Source organism: Polyodon spathula, chromosome 7, assembly GCF_017654505.1.
Source record: "Polyodon spathula isolate WHYD16114869_AA chromosome 7, ASM1765450v1, whole genome shotgun sequence".
Taxonomy (NCBI): Eukaryota; Metazoa; Chordata; class Actinopteri; order Acipenseriformes; family Polyodontidae; genus Polyodon; species Polyodon spathula.
Window position 1 is genome coordinate 6513118 of NC_054540.1, and position 17281 is coordinate 6530398.

Below are 17281 nucleotides of genomic sequence, written 5' to 3' on the forward strand. Positions count from 1 at the left end.
GATTTATTTGTGATGGAAATAAAGAATAATCAGTATCTTTAAAAGTGTGTTACAGCATACACGGCAGAATTATCAGTATCATTAATTTTCTGGTAATTCATTGGTCCATCAGCATATGGACGCACAGTATTTTAAATTGCAATTAGCACATGCTATTATTTTTAAATATATTCATTGGCTTTCAGCAAGGCATCAATACTCAAAGCAGCACTCAAAAGTTAAAACTGAAATCATGGACCAGTTATTGCACTTACCTGCATCATCATTCACACAAGACTATATCTGTTATCTCATGTATCCTATTGCAGCTTGATCATTTTAAAATAAATAAGATGTTCCTTAGAGAGCCGGGATTATTTACTTTGGTTTATACTCATTTAGTGTATTTCATATGCATAACTAATGGTGAGATTTTTCACAGACACCATGGCTGAATGCAAAGCTTTACATACCAACAGAATGTGACACAAGGGTGAAACAAGCATCTTTATAAAAACAATATTTACATGTTCATTATTCTATAACCAGGAATTCACTTCTGAGGTTATCGACGCTCAAATGAACTCATGCCATTTTAAATACACGAACACACAATACAATTAAAAGAAGCAACACTTCACCCTTATTTTTTTTCCAAAACACAATAAACAACAAGAATCAAATTTAAGCATTTCAATTGAGCATTTTTTACACAATGAAATTATTGATTTTATTATGTGTGTAACACCAGTGACACACTTGTGAACATGAGACCTGTGTAAATCAAATAACTATAGCTATGGTCTCTGGAGATCAGTTTTTCATACAGTTTGAAAACGGTGCACCTTACATTTTTGTGGAAGCTCTTTTTCTAGATAATTTTTGGGAACATAATGTTCCCCGCCCTGTGCTGCCTGTTCCAGTCTGACACTCCTGATGTCAAGTTCACATCAGGTCTCTCTTGCAGCATAACTGACTTCGAAAGATCAATCCTCGGTTGTGATTTGACCCAGCAGGCAGCTGTGTGGGAGGACTCTACATTGAACCAGGCTCTGCCATTCAGGAGATTCTTCCTTGCATCCAATACATTCAACTTTTTGGTGATGCCTCTTATGAGAGAACGAGTCTGCTTGAGGTCATACGCTTTGAAAAATGAAACAAAATTTAAAATATATTTTAGCAGCAAGAAATTTTGACCCAATATTTTTTTTAAGATTTTTAAGCGGAATGAGTTTTGATAATATCTAATTGATATACAATACTAACTCTTTATTTCGCTAGTGTATTTGTGAAGGGCCCTTATAAGGTATAGTACATGACAATTTTCTGTCGAGATGGTCTGAATTATCGAATTGTGAAACAAAGGAGCACTGTATATTGTATTTTATGCAAACTGGTTTGTCTAGTTACAGTATAAACAATCAAGTGAAGGAAGAAACTGAAGAAAATGTTTGTTCATAATTTAAATTTAATTTTTTTCACAACCGTTCTTAGTGTATAGTCAGCACTCGTACATACGGCACTCAGATACACCTCAGTCGCGTTTTACCGTCCTTGTATTAAGTAACAAAATAACTTCCCATATATATATGTAACAAGTTAAGGCACTTACCCGTCACACGCGATTTCCGACTCTCACCAGTTCTGATACAAAGACCATCTCTTCAATGCTACTATGTATTAGTTTATCTGTCACAGCCTGTGTTTTTTATTGCATGCTAAATCAGCCTGTCTTTATTGTGCAGTTACACAGCGCTTCCTCCATTTTAACAAAGCGAGTGAGAAAAGCTACGGTAAGGTAAAACAGTTAATCATTAAACAGGTTTAGATACTGTGATGCATTTTTAATAGTTGCTTTTGTGCATTTTCATTTGCAGGTGAACTGTGACATTAGGGCCTTATCGAGCTCTATATTCTGCTATTTTGAATACTGACTTTGGATACTGTTTTACATTTTACGCAATTCTGTACAGGGGTAACATTTTGATTTCATTTGGGTCGTTAATGGGGAATTTTACATACTGCTAAAAGTATGTACTGTATTACAGTTAACGTGTCGTCTCTTTTGGCAAGAGATATTTTCAGAATTATCATTCTGAATTAAAATACTTCCTCTGTTGAAAATATAGTACTGTACCAACAAAACCAACTACACTACATCTAAATGGAAGCCTCTTTATTTTAAAACAAAGTCCTTTCAGCTATGTATTTTTTAAATCATATCTTTTTTGTGTGGCCCGAAAAAACGGACAAGGGTTGGAACGGGCCAAAATGAAATAATCAGATATGTGCCACGCTCGTTTAACTGAAGCCGTAATTTTATAGGGTCGGATATGTGAGTGCTGACTGTAATTGAAAAATACAAGTGTTGGTCAACTTGACATGAATTTTCATATATTACATGGTACACACATACAGTATCCATGTGGTGATAGATTACATTAATGTGCATTAGAGTATTTTGCATTGAAAAGGCAGAAGAGTGTCATTTAGCGCACACACTTAAAACACTGAGAAAAGCTTGTATGCAAATGACACATGTTAAAAACTGTAAGTCTAGTGATACTGAGAAAAGACATTCCTGCTTGCCCCCCCCCTTAAACTTATCTTTTAAGACATAGTAAACAAGGCCTGATTGTTGTACAGTTATCCAAAACCTATGGGGAATTTTTCATGTTTTTTCTTCAAAGTAACGAAAAAAAAACACATTGTGTTACAATTACAAAGCAAATGTAAAACCACAATTGAGTTTGAGATATTTCTTCACCACAGTGTGTTGTTACCTTTTAATAGTGCTGTTATTTCCTCTGAGAACAATCCACTCTCGATCCATTCATCATAACTATGAATGTAATCAAATGCAGTGAGACCTTGACTATCTCTCAGCATCACACTTGCTCCTGCAACAACACAAACAGGTGCCCGAATCAAAGGTGGTGTGCTAACCAGACTGGTCACTGGAACTCTAGGAAAGTAATATTACTGCACTGAACAAACAAAACAAAAGTAGGTGCAAACAAATCTACTGCACAGTATATAAATATCACTGCAGAAAACCTCTCAATGTACAAATTACTAGAGCAGAGATATAAGAACATAAGAACATAAGAAAGAAAGTTTACAAACGAGAGGAGGCCATTCGGCCCATCTTGCTCGTTTGGTTGTTAGTAGCTTATTGATCCCAAAATCTCATCAAGCAGCTTCTTGAAGGATCCCAGGGTGTCAGCTTCAACAACATTACTGGGGAGTTGATTCCAGACCCTCACAATTCTCTGTGTAAAAAAGTGTCTCCTATTTTCTGTTCTGAATGCCCCTTTTTCTAAACTCCATTTGTGACCCCTGGTCCTTGTTTCTTTTTTCAGGCTGAAAAAGTCCCTTGGGTCGACACTGTCAATACCTTTTAGAATTTTGAATGCTTGAATTAGGTCGCCACGTAGTCTTCTTTGTTCAAGACTGAACAGATTCAATTCTTTTAGCCTGTCTGCATATGACATGCCTTTTAAGCCCGGAATAATTCTGGTCGCTCTTCTTTGCACTCTTTCTAGAGCAGCAATATCTTTTTTATAGCGAGGTGACCAGAACTGCACACAATATTCAAGATGAGGTCTTACAAGTGCATTGTACAGTTTTAACATTACTTCCCTTGATTTAAATTCAACACTTTTCACAATGTATCCGAGCATCTTGTTAGCCTTTTTTATAGCTTCCCCACATTGTCTAGATGAAGACATTTCTGAGTCAACAAAAACTCCTAGGTCTTTTTCATAGATTCCTTCTCCAATTTCAATATCTCCCATATGATATTTATAATGTACATTTTTATTTCCTGCGTGCAGTACCTTACACTTTTCTCTATTAAATGTCATTTGCCATGTGTCTGCCCAGTTCTGAATCTTGTCTAGATCATTTTGAATGACCTTTGCTGCTGCAACAGTGTTTGCCACTCCTCCTACTTTTGTGTCGTCTGCAAATTTAACAAGTTTGCTTACTATACCAGAATCTAAATCATTAATGTAGATTAGGAATAGCAGAGGACCTAATACTGATCCCTGTGGTACACCACTGGTTACCACACTCCATTCTGAGGTTTTTCCTCTAATCAGTACTTTCTGTTTTCTACATGTTAACCACTCCCTAATCCATGTACATGTGTTTCCTTGAATCCCAACTGCGTTCAGTTTGAGAATTAATCTTTTGTGCGGGACTTTGTCAAAAGCTTTCTGGAAATCTAAATAAACCATGTCATATGCTTTGCAATTATCCATTATCGATGTTGCATCCTCAAAAAAATCAAGCAAGTTAGTTAGGCACGATCTCCCTTTCCTAAAACCATGTTGACTGTCTCCCAGTACCCTGTTACCATATAGGTAATTTTCCATTTTGGATCTTATTATAGTTTCCATAAGTTTGCATATAATAGAAGTCAGGCTTACTGGTCTGTAGTTACCTGGTTCAGTTTTGTTTCCCTTTTTGTGGATCGGTATTACGTTTGCAATTTTCCAGTCTGTCGGTACCACCCCTGTGTCAAGAGACTGCTGCATGATCTTGGTTAGCGGTTTGTAAATTACTTCTTTCATTTCTTTGAGTACTACTGGGAGGATCTCATCCGGCCCAGGGGATTTGTTTATTTTAAGAGCTCCTAGTCCCTTTAACACTTCTGCCTCAGTTATGCTAAAGTTATTTAAAACTGGATAGGAACTGGATGACATGTGGGGCATGTTGTCAGTATCTTCCTTTGTAAAAACTTGTGAAAAGTAATCATTTAACATATTTGCTATTTTTTTTTTTTTCATCTACGATTTTGCCATTTGTATCTCTTAAACATTTAATCTCCTCTTTGAATGTTCTCTTGCTGTTGTAATATTGGAAAAACATTTTGGAATTGGTTTTAGCTCCCTTAGCAATGTTCATTTCTATTTCTCTCTTGGCCTTTCTAACTTCCTTTTTGACTTGCGTTTGCAGTTCTGTGTACTCTTTCTGCGTACTTTCTTTTTGGTCCTTTTTTAATGCTCTGTAAAGTGCCTTTTTTCGCTGAATATTTTTTTTAATTGATCTATTAAACCATTTTGGCAATTTAGTTTTACATTTAGATTTGTCTACTTTAGGGATATAATTGTTTTGCGCCTCTAGTACTACATTTTTGAAGAACAACCATCCTTCTTCTGTGGGTGTTTTCTCTATTTTACTCCAATCTACTTCTGTTAGTCTCTGTTTCATACCTTCATAGTTTGCTTTTCTAAAATTGTAAACCTTAGCTTTAGTCTTTACTTTTGGGGATTTAAAAAACACTTCAAATGAGACCATGTTGTGGTCTGAGTTTGCCAGTGGTTCTCTGACCTCTGTTTTAGTTATTCTATCTTTGTTATATGAAAAGACTAAATCAAGGCATGCCTCCCCTCTAGTGGGTGCCTTCACAAATTGTGTTAGGAAGCAGTCATTTGTCATTTCCACCATTTCTATTTCATCCTTCGCGCTACCCACCGGGTTTTCCCATTTTATTTGGGGGAAGTTGAAATCCCCCATTAGTATGGCTTCTCCTTTGCTACACACATTTCTAATGTCATTGTATAACAGATTATTGTGCTCACCGTCTGAATCTGGCGGTCTATAGCATGCTCCTATTATTATGCCTTTTGAATTTTTGTCTGTTATTCTGACCCATATTGATTCGGTTTTATTTTAATAGAGCACATTGAGCCTGGTGCTCTGTAGCGACATAGTATTATATGCTGTTAATAAATTATCTGTTAGCAGTTGGGTAAACCATTTTGAGAAAGGGCCCTAGTGTTTTACTCAACAATGGTCAATGTGCTAAAACTGCATGCATCATTAGACATTACATTTTTCCTTTGGACAGTCAAACGAAGACATTCTTATTACAATCCCATGTATGCTAATCACCTACTGTATTACAATCCTGATGAGCCCAGAATAAAGAAAAGTTGGAGTGTTCATAGCAAGCTACCAGTGTGTATGCACTCCAGTGACTGAAGACTAAAATCCTTTTGTAGAAACAAGGAAAATCTCTTAGGCTTATTTCTATACCAGAAATGTAGCTGAAAAATACTGACGGCAGCAAACTGTTGTTCTTTTAAACATTTGATAAAATTAAAAAATTCACTCAAAACTCATAATAGCCAAGCCACCTTGGTTTTAGATTGGTAACATGTCTCTGTGTTAGAAGAGATTAAAAACAAGGGATTAAAAACTTATGTACAGTAGCGTCTCACTTGGTGGATAGCAACTAACAAACTCAGAAATAGTTACATTTTGTATGGTAAATTCGCTGCTTAGCGCTTCATAGACACCATTAACTATTGATCATTTTTTAAATACATGTTACAGCCTTTTTTCATACTACCGTAATAGCATCTAGTGTCCCTTGGGTATAATTAAGCAAAATATGTTAGCTAGGATTCCAACACCCTCTCCAATGATTACCCATCAGTATTTTAAGACATACTTATTATTACTGTACTTTGATTCAAGAAGTTAATTTTGTTTTCCATTTTTGTATTCCGCACCCAGTTTCCAATTACTTACAGTACCACACTACACACACACACACACACACACACACACACACACTCTCTGCTTGGGTACTGTTAGATGAGGTATGTAAAACTTCTGGCTAAAACCAGTGACCTGAGTTCACTGTTCAATAAATATCATAAGTACTCTGCATCAGTGAGCATAGGAAGAAATACAGAGAAAAAAGCACTGAATGTCCAATAAATTACTGTACCATTCTCAAGCAAGAGAGCTGCGCCATGGAAATTAGACACGTGCACAGCGTAGAAGAGTGGAGAGCACCGCTCATCATTGAGTTTGTTGACATCAGCTCCTTGGCCCAGCAGTAATGCTAACAGTTCAGTCAAATTCGTTTGTAGAGCAGCGAGATGCAGTGTGCTGAGGAGGGAGAGGAATGGAAAATGTGATTTAATCACTGCATTCAAAATGCGTCAGCAAAGAAAAGCTGATTCTAGTGTGCTACCTTACTTTGTCACTTGTGTCCCTTGATCCTTATGTGACATGTTGTGTTTAACCCACTCAGCTTTGAAAAAGCGAGTGATGCTTGTGCAACCCAAATGGCTCAAGTGACAGCACTCAGACATGAGGTACTGTCTTACAGACACACTGTATGGTTTAGACACAATACTGGCAACGTTTCAGTCACCTAACCTAACTAATTGAGCTGCCTTTTTCACTTAGAATTTAATTATTTTGGGGGTTGGTTTCTGAATTTTGTATGACCCTTAGAATGCTTACTAAGATTATTATTATTATTATTATTATTATTATATTATTATTATTATTATGTTTTTTAATGGAAGTTTTAAACAATTAAACCCACTTTCCTCTTGCTTTATTTCACTGGTGGTTGCGTTACTGAAAATGCTGAATTGCATTTCCAAGATCACCTGCAGCCAGTTTGTTTGCTTTTTCTTTTGATTCTCACCAGCACTCATTTATATACAGAGTTACTCAATGAAGTTTAATAGAAATCTAGATAGTTATTGATGGTGATACACGTACCAGAAGACAAACCTTCAGGATGACAGACAGACTGTACTGGAGGGTATCAAGTTCAAAATCATTCAATAAATTCCCCAAGGTTGCGTGTTAATCCTAGTGTTTAAAGTTAGAGCACTGAGTAGTCTCAGATATACAGCAAACTCCCTGCTTTTGACCAGATCCATATAAAGACTAGCATTCTATTAAGAACACAGTTCCTTTTCAACCTGGAATCAGATATAATGTATCTTCCTCAGTTAAGCTCTGCCCTGTATTAACACCACGCTGTGTACTGTATGCAATTTGCTTTGTGACTGCAGTGGTGGAAATAATTTAAGATTAAGATGAGACACTTTTATTTAAATTGTTTTTTCCATTGACTCTATCACTGACCAACAAAATCATTTTTAACTCATGCTAAATATGTTCTTAGTTTTCTGTGTACAGAATATAACCTGATTTCACAGCTATGATTTCTTTAAAGTGGTTCTTCCTTCCAGGTGAATAGTGATGATTTTAAATCTACAAAATATTTTTGTTATATATAACTGCATGGTGGTAAGTGAAAAAAAAAAAAAAAACATGATACGTGTTTAACATCCATTTATGAGACAGAAGTCAGGCATCAACAGGACTCCGCTGCTATTTAAAACATGTACTTATTTTAGGATAAACCATATTACTCATTAGATTATATGGGGGCTTGCAAAGCTGACATGGAGTAGGTGTTATAATCATATGTCACTGTATCTGAATGGGAGACACTGTATTTTAACTGTGATTTGCAACATACATGCAGCAATTTGTGCAAAATCCCTTAACTCAAAACCGCTGTGATGGTGAACTAGTACTTTGCTAAATTGGCATGCCGATGACTATAAGGAATTCGTCTAATACTGGGAACAAAAATGGCGCCTACCTAAATCAAATCAAAATAATACAATTACTGCAATACCAGGTATAGGGCCACCATGGACAGTCACTGATTAAATAGTGTCTTATGCTGAAACATAAATACAAATTGACATAGATATACAGATTAGTATATTAGATTCATTTATTGTTCTTCTATCTTGATTGGAATTATTTTTCAGTGCCTTTTGGTGCACTAATATATATATATATATATATATATATATATATATATATATATATATATATATATATATCTATATCTCCACTTTGAACACACAAAATGTGTTTTATAATAAGTATTCACTTCACTGGACTGGAGTTGGCCTAAGTTCTTATTGCAGAGTTAATAGCTAGCATTTTAGCTAGACCTTAGCGTATCATGTTAATATAGAATAATATTTAAACACTTACTGTATCTCATGTAAATTGCTTTAAAAAAAAGATATACAACTACAGAGGAACACATGATATCAATAATTAACAAGTTAAAGTAATAAAATATTGATAAAGGGTTTATTTACATAAGTTTACAGAGATCAAACGACTTTCCAGGGAATCAGACTGAGATGCCAGACAGCCTAATGGTCACTGCTGAAAAGAAGTATACTTCTCATCCTGTCCAACTGCACATGGAGCATACAAAAAGCAGATGGGACCATTGATTTTAACTGCCATGGACACACTAGAACTCCAACATGAAATAACTACAGGCAGGATTCAAAGCAGCAATTCTTCCTTTAAGACACACTTTGAAATTCTCTACTGAGGCACTACAAGTGTTTGAAGCCCCCCATGGGATGTATATCTTGATTGTCACGCTTAAGACTTTTTGCATATGTCTAACCCTAATCCTAACAGTTTGTCCAATTGTCAAGAAACACACTAAGGATCTTCTTTAGCAAAAGTTATATAATGTAACATAATATAGGACATATGGAGTCTGTCTGTGCGGCCAATTCTTTCTTTATGTCATTGTCACAAAGACGGCTGTAGTGGGTGACGTCAGACCAGAAACAGGAACCAACACAGAATAAACAGTGAGTGAAGTTTGGTGAAGCTGAGTGATTGTTTTCGTTCAGCATTTAATAATTAAACAGAGCAGAAAATAAAAGATTGCAAGACATACAAAACAAAGGGCACTTTAGCCAAAATAAATATACAAAACAGACTACACTAAACAAAACAGACACTACCAAACAGCGGACAAACACGGTGAGTGAAATTATGATTTGTTTACTATCATTATTATTATTACCTCCGTCTTCAATCCCGTTCTCCACTCACCGAACAACCCAGAGTGAGTGAAAACATGCTGCTTTTATACAGCTGTACCGAGACTCGACTGCTAATCAATCATTCAATTGGAGTCTCGGTACAACTGCACATGAATTAATAAAGTGCAATTCCCTGTGCTCGCATATTATTACATTTTACCTGCACGTGAAGTGCTGTGCAATCCTCGTGCCTAAATACAAATATACATTTTAAACACTCGTGCGCATACCCAATATTACATCCCGTGTACCAATGACTATGCACCAATATTAACATACAACACGCAACACACAACACAGAAATACACACAGGGGCGGGGCAACATTGCCACAGTCAGTTTTACACATATCTAGAGAAGAGCTTGTCCAGCAGTCTTTCTAAGGATCTTCTTTAACACAATTTAATCTTAGGTTTAATGGAGGTTGTCTGCGATCCGGCTGTCAGTTGGTACGGCACACATTACATATTATTTTCTCATGACACAGATGACTCTGATTTTTAATTTAAAGCCTTGGTGGGGGATGATTATCAGTGACATCATTGTTTTAATTAACAAAACTAAACCTACAGTGCAAACATTATAATGTTAATGGAAGTTATATCACACACACTTATGTTGCTTTCTTCCCAGTATTGGAATATAAACATTTTGTGTGTACAGTCCGGTACCATGTCAAGCCCTGCAACTAATGAAAACCTTAGTGTGTAACAGTATGATCTTGAGCTTGTGTGATTCAAGGAAGAAGTGAATTAAAAAGACAGACCAATGCGGTGTAGATTTAGCCTCGCAAGCTCTGTTGATCACCACATGAAGCCAATGGTTTACAAACATGCTAAACCCTACAGAGGCTATTTTATTACATCGCAGTCCTTCACGACGTGACCTTCACACAGATTGACTTCTAACTGCAAGTCAAAGCCCAGTTTTCTCAGAACAAAAACTCAGCACCTCAAGGGGACTGTAGCTGAGCACATGGATAAATCGGTTGTTGCAGAGCAAATACATTTTAAATAATGTAACATTAACAGTATGAAAAAAATTGAAAAAACAAATTTTATTATTTTTTTTTAGAGGAATAAAAGTATTATGACAACACAGAACTAGCAAGAATTAAGGGACAGTCTATTCTCTTGCTGGTTTTTACTGTCAAAATTATTTTAATGCTCTCCAAAAAGTGCTTAAAATGGGGCTCAAAAAATGCTATTCTTACCTGTCTCCTCCTGCATATACTGTGTTAATGTTCACTCCACTTTTAATGAGAAACTCCAGAGTCTTGGTCTTCTCTTTCCTAATCCACACACCACCAGAAATAAAATCATTAACATACATTCTACACAACTTCCCCAAACCCTCGCAGAACTACCATGGCTGGCTCACATTCCACCTGCTCTTTTATTCATAATGACTGCCAGGTTTCAATCACAGCACTGCACCATGTGAATATTATGATGGAGATAACTGTAGCAGTGCATTCATGCACTGAGTTACCGTGTGTTTAGTAACCTCTCAGTCTGTCTCTGATGTGAGTGAGTGAGCATCTTTCTGACCCCATGTCTATGTGGAACTCATCTGGTCAGTGTTCAGCAAAGGTCAGTGCTGTCACCGGTGAACACATCATTATATTGAATGTGGCCACCATGAGATTCAGTAATTCAGCATTGTTTCAGGGAGATTGTGAGCTATACAATTTGAGGCACAGCTGTACAATGTGAGACACAGTATTGGGAGTGTTTTCTGCTTGTTCTAAGCAATATGCACAAGTGATTGGTTCATTATTGAGCAGACACAAATGGAACAAAAGGGACACAAAGGAAATGGATGCTTCCTTCCCCCCATATGCACCACATCCGGCACCCACTCACTATTTTAAAATCGATACTGTGTTCACCTGAGACACATTGAAACAGGCTGTACAGGAGTGCTATAGGGATGAAGCCAAGTCTATTCAGAAGCAATGGTCATTGGACTAAATGGTGATGATTTAAAATCACTCACTTAAATTGCTGCTAATTGCACAATGTACTGATGTCTGCAATACTGTTTCGTTGGAAAAATAATTGTTCAATTTAAAATCGTATTAAAATCATAATAATAATCCATATTAATTCTAATCCATGTATGGTACCGTTAACTACATACTTCATTGTAAACTATAGTAAATAATTAAAACAGGACACACACCCCTTTGATCATGCAACACAACAATGTGAACTAGACCAGGCTTTTATTTTGAAACCCCATGCAGGAAGTTTGCAAAATCACGCTCCTCACAATTCCCAGACCAATTACTGATGCATACCTGGCAATCTCCTGCTGAAATAATCCATACAGCAATTCTTCTTGCTCTGTAGGTTTGAAAGTAAAGCTCCTCGTAGCCAGCCTGAAAGCAGAGTGTGACAGAGAACAATGATATATTGGCTTTACTTCCCAGAGCAGCCATATTAAGTGTTTTACTGAACACAAAGATTCAACCTTAATACCAATGGTTTTGTTCTGTTTATTTGGCATATTTAGGTTAGCACTGTTTTATTTAAATATTTATTTTATCTTCATTTTAATCTTCAGAGCAAATCACAGACACACAAAAGTTCTACTATAAATAGTTATATACAGTACACTATATTCTAGTTTAAATATGTACCTTTAGTTGTACACCCCTGCAAGTTGCCTTATAAACTTTGATAGATTACTACTGACATTTGTTTAATATTTAGTTGTTCTTTCTTTTTTATTTTATAACCCATTTTTACACAACTGACAGCCATCCAGCTAGCATATATGTTTAGATTATATCTTCTGGAGGGTCAGACAGGGGGATATAATTCCAAAAGCTGATGGTAACATTAAAACATTTCATTCTGTGAGAGCAAAAGCCTAACCAACTTGAGAATGTATTCCATGTGTTGTAAAATGTCACTATCCACTAGTTATATCCATTATGTTTCTTCTAAACATAAAGTTTCTTGGCCAATTTTGATTTCTGACATTTTTACCAAGCAACTGACAGACATGTTCTGACAGCTCTCTGTTGCTATGCAACCATACGCTCCTGATTTTAATTAACCATGGGGAAAGGATTTGTTAGCTAACTCCATGAATTACATGCTTACCCATGTTCATTCTTCCCACATACCTGAACCATGAAATTAGGATTGTGTGACAAGGCATCTCAACAGACTTAAAACTATTTTTTTTTTTAATGAATACTAATTATTTAAAGAGAAGTGAAATACTGTGTAAGCTGACATATCAATAAACACCTAGACATCCAGCTTGAATCCTAACTGCAGTAACCAAGTGTGATCTGAATTGAATACCATATTCACAGTGGGAGTGACATGTAAACAAACAAATATGTAATGTAATAATGATATTATTTCCAGGTGTTCTCTACCAGTATGAAAACCTCCAGCTGTGTGTCCCAGTGTCCAAAGATCTCAGTTTCATTGAAATTAAAATGTAGTGTATGTTATATACAGGTATGTGTGTACAGAGCACCTTGGAAAAGCACAGGCACAAACAGCTGCTACAGCACTGTCAGTAGGGTGTAGAATGACCATGGGCAGCCAGGAAAGAACTAATATCAATTAGAACATAAGAACATAAGAACATAAGAAAGTTTACAAACGAGAGGAGGCCATTCGGCCCATCTTGCTCGTTTGGTTGTTAGTAGCTTATTGATCCCAAAATCTCATCAAGCAGCTTCTTGAAGGATCCCAGGGTGTCAGCTTCAACAACATTACTGGGGAGTTGATTCCAGACCCTCACAATTCTCTGTGTAAAAAAGTGTCTCCTATTTTCTGTTCTGAATGCCCCTTTTTCTAAACTCCATTTGTGACCCCTGGTCCTTGTTTCTTTTTTCAGGCTGAAAAAGTCCCTTGCGTCGACACTGTCAATACCTTTTAGAATTTTGAATGCTTGAATTAGGTCGCCACGTAGTCTTCTTTGTTCAAGACTGAACAGATTCAATTCTTTTAGCCTGTCTGCATATGACATGCCTTTTAAGCCCGGAATAATTCTGGTTGCTCTTCTTTGCACTCTTTCTAGAGCAGCAATATCTTTTTTATAGCGAGGTGACCAGAACTGCACACAATATTCAAGATGAGGTCTTACAAGTGCATTGTACAGTTTTAACATTACTTCCCTTGATTTAAATTCAACACTTTTCACAATGTATCCGAGCATCTTGTTAGCCTTTTTTATAGCTTCCCCACATTGCCTAGATGAAGACATTTCTGAGTCAACAAAAACTCCTAGGTCTTTTTCATAGATTCCTTCTCCAATTTCAATATCTCCCATATGATATTTATAATGTACATTTTTATTTCCTGCGTGCAGTACCTTACACTTTTCTCTATTAAATGTCATTTGCCATGTGTCTGCCCAGTTCTGAATCTTGTCTAGATCATTTTGAATGACCTTTGCTGCTGCAACAGTGTTTGCCACTCCTCCTACTTTTGTGTCGTCTGCAAATTTAACAAGTTTGCTTACTATACCAGAATCTAAATCATTAATGTAGATTAGGAATAGCAGAGGACCTAATACTGATCCCTGTGGTACACCGCTGGTTACCACACTCCATTCTGAGGTTTTTCCTCTAATCAGTACTTTCTGTTTTCTACATGTTAACCACTCCCTAATCCATGTACATGTGTTTCCTTGAATCCCAACTGCGTTCAGTTTGAGAATTAATCTTTTGTGCGGGACTTTGTCAAAAGCTTTCTGGAAATCTAAATAAACCATGTCATATGCTTTGCAATTATCCATTATCGATGTTGCATCCTCAAAAAAATCAAGCAAGTTAGTTAGGCACGATCTCCCTTTCCTAAAACCATGTTGACTGTCTCCCAGTACCCTGTTACCATATAGGTAATTTTCCATTTTGGATCTTATTATAGTTTCCATAAGTTTGCATATAATAGAAGTCAGGCTTACTGGTCTGTAGTTACCTGGTTCAGTTTTGTTTCCCTTTTTGTGGATCGGTATTACGTTTGCAATTTTCCAGTCTGTCGGTACCACCCCTGTGTCAAGAGACTGCTGCATGATCTTGGTTAGCGGTTTGTAAATTACTTCTTTCATTTCTTTGAGTACTACTGGGAGGATCTCATCCGGCCCAGGGGATTTGTTTATTTTAAGAGCTCCTAGTCCCTTTAACACTTCTGCCTCAGTTATGCTAAAGTTATTTAAAACTGGATAGGAACTGGATGACATGTGGGGCATGTTGTCAGTATCTTCCTTTGTAAAAACTTGTGAAAAGTAATCATTTAACATATTTGCTATTTTTTTTTCTTCCTCTATGATTTTGCCATTTGTATCTCTTAAACATTTAATCTCCTCTTTGAATGTTCTCTTGCTGTTGTAATATTGGAAAAACATTGACAGACCTACATAGTGTGTAAGTCGCTCTATGAAGATACATGATCAACCTTAATTTTTTACAGAGAAGAACAGCAACACATTTTGTCTAGTCTTTGGTACAGAATCACCTGCCAGCCTTCTTGTCTACTATGCAACTTCTATTTCTGATCATGATTAACAAAAATCTGACATTTGAGGAAAGGAACGACTTTTTCTATTTATTTATTTATTTTACAGAAGAGTAGGTGCTACTGTTAAAAAGGTTGTGCTTATTTAAAAAATAAAAATAACTTACCATTCAGCACATTTTAAATGATCATTTGCAACCGACAGGTATAGCAGGCTTGGTGAGTTTGTTTCCGTAGCCCTCTGAATTTTCCTTTGCATCTGTCCATCACTGTCACACTGAAGTAAGAGCTCAATAACATCAATCCTGCCTTGCAATGCAGCACAGTGGATTGCCAGCAAGCCCTTTCTATTTGCTTTTACTGTTGTGGCTTGATAAGAGAGCTAAAGAAATAGAAGACCAGAAAAATAAACATGCTGCCATGAGGAAAATACTACAGTTTACTAGAAATGCAACAGAGTAAATATTTAACTCCAAAGCACAATGTGCAAAGGACGATAAGAGTTTTGTTATAAAACTAGAAACACATAAATGAGGCTCTACTTTGTCCTTTGAAATGAACGTTTTGCATTGTGTGTTACCTGTATGCACAGTATACTTTCCATTTTTTCTTTGTGAAGTGTGTTTTTATCTATTCAAAATAAACCCCCACCTCACGTATATATATACGTATATAGGCTCCCTTGAGAAAGATATGTACAACATATCGAAACGTTGGGCAGCTGGCTCTTTGAGCTAATATATATATATATATATATATATATATATATATATATATATATATATATTTATATATATTTTTTTTACAATTTATTCAATGCTTACCCCATACTTTACTTTATGCCAGACTTTCACTATAAATATTTAATCATTGTGTACACAGTACACCTTGATAAGGGAAGTGCCTACAATAACTATATTTTAATCAGAATTATTAAAATAAAATTATTTATTATCAATCAATATCAATCAGCCAACATCACAAAATGCTTTAAAAGATAGTGATGAACAATGCATAATACATTAAATACAGTGAAATACAGGGCATAGTACATTAAATACAACAGTAAAAAAAGACACAAATGCAAATACATTAAATATAGGCATAATACATAAAATAAAAAGCTTGGATGTGAATTCTAAACATTAAGTAGGCAGATGCCTACTTAATGTTTAGAATTCACATCCAAGCTTTTTTTTTTATGTCAAGCAGAATCATATGAATAAGATGGAGTGAAAAACCTGAAATAGCAATTTAGACAACAGCTAATAACATGCCAGGCTTAGAGAGCATTAAAAGTAAAGGAGAACAAGTGGGTCTTGAGAGTTGGTTTGAAGCGAGCGACTGTGGGAGCTGCACGCACTAAAACTGGGAGAGAGTTCCAGAGAGTCGGGGCCATGAAGCTAAAAGAGCCCTCTCTGAGTGTGGTGTACGTTTGCTTGTATAACAAGCAAGCCAGAGTCAGAGGACCTCAGCTTGCAGGCAGGGACATAGCGGGTCAGCAGGTTGAAGAGATACTCTGGACCTGTGTGATGAAGGGCCTTGCAGGCAAGCAGGAGAGTTTAGAAAGTAATCCTGAACTTTACAGATAGCCAGTGCAACTGGGCAAGACACGGGGTAAATCTGATCATGTTTTTTACATCTTTTTACATTTGAACAAGCTGTAGTCTGTTTATGGCACGTGACGGAAGACCACCGTAAAGAGAGTTGCAGTAGATGACAGAGTATCTCCAAGAGGGAAAGGTTTTGGATGTGGTAGAAGATATTTTGGATGTGGTAGTAGGAGGATTTGACTACAGAGGAGATTTGGGCATCAAAGAAGAGGTTACAATCCAGAAGTACACCAAGGCTTCGTACAGTAGGGGAAGGCAGCAGCAGACAGTTTCCGAGGTTCAAGGCAGCAATATTGAGATTCTTGAGTTTAGTTTTTGATCCTACTGAAAGTTTTTCAGATTTGTTGGTGTTGAGCTGAAGAAAATTGGCAGACATCCAGGCCTCAATGTTTTGGATGCAAGCTGAGAGCCGGATCATGGCAGAGGGACATCCAGGGTCTAGTTTTAGGTGGACCTGTGTGTTATCTGTATAGGAGTGAAACATGAGGCTATGTTGG

At 36.5% G+C, this 17281-nt stretch overlaps 2 protein-coding genes across 2 annotated transcripts in view; both read right to left on the bottom strand.

Moving 5' to 3' along the window:
- The window catches only part of LOC121318059 (liprin-alpha-2), a 193731-nt gene extending 186930 nt beyond the window's left edge, over positions 1-6801 (bottom strand). The window contains exon 1 of the mRNA XM_041254309.1: positions 6725-6801. The gene's annotated coding sequence lies outside the window, so the exon portion shown is untranslated. The remainder of the gene's footprint in view (positions 1-6724) is intronic.
- A 5095-nt stretch (positions 6802-11896) lies between these two features.
- The window catches only part of LOC121318997, a 43137-nt gene continuing 37752 nt past the window's right edge, over positions 11897-17281 (bottom strand). The window contains exons 21-22 of the mRNA XM_041256234.1: positions 15339-15553; positions 11897-12065 (exon numbers count right to left, since the gene is read on the bottom strand). Of these exons, the coding sequence (XP_041112168.1) occupies positions 11897-12065; positions 15339-15553 (384 nt within the window). The remainder of the gene's footprint in view (positions 12066-15338; positions 15554-17281) is intronic.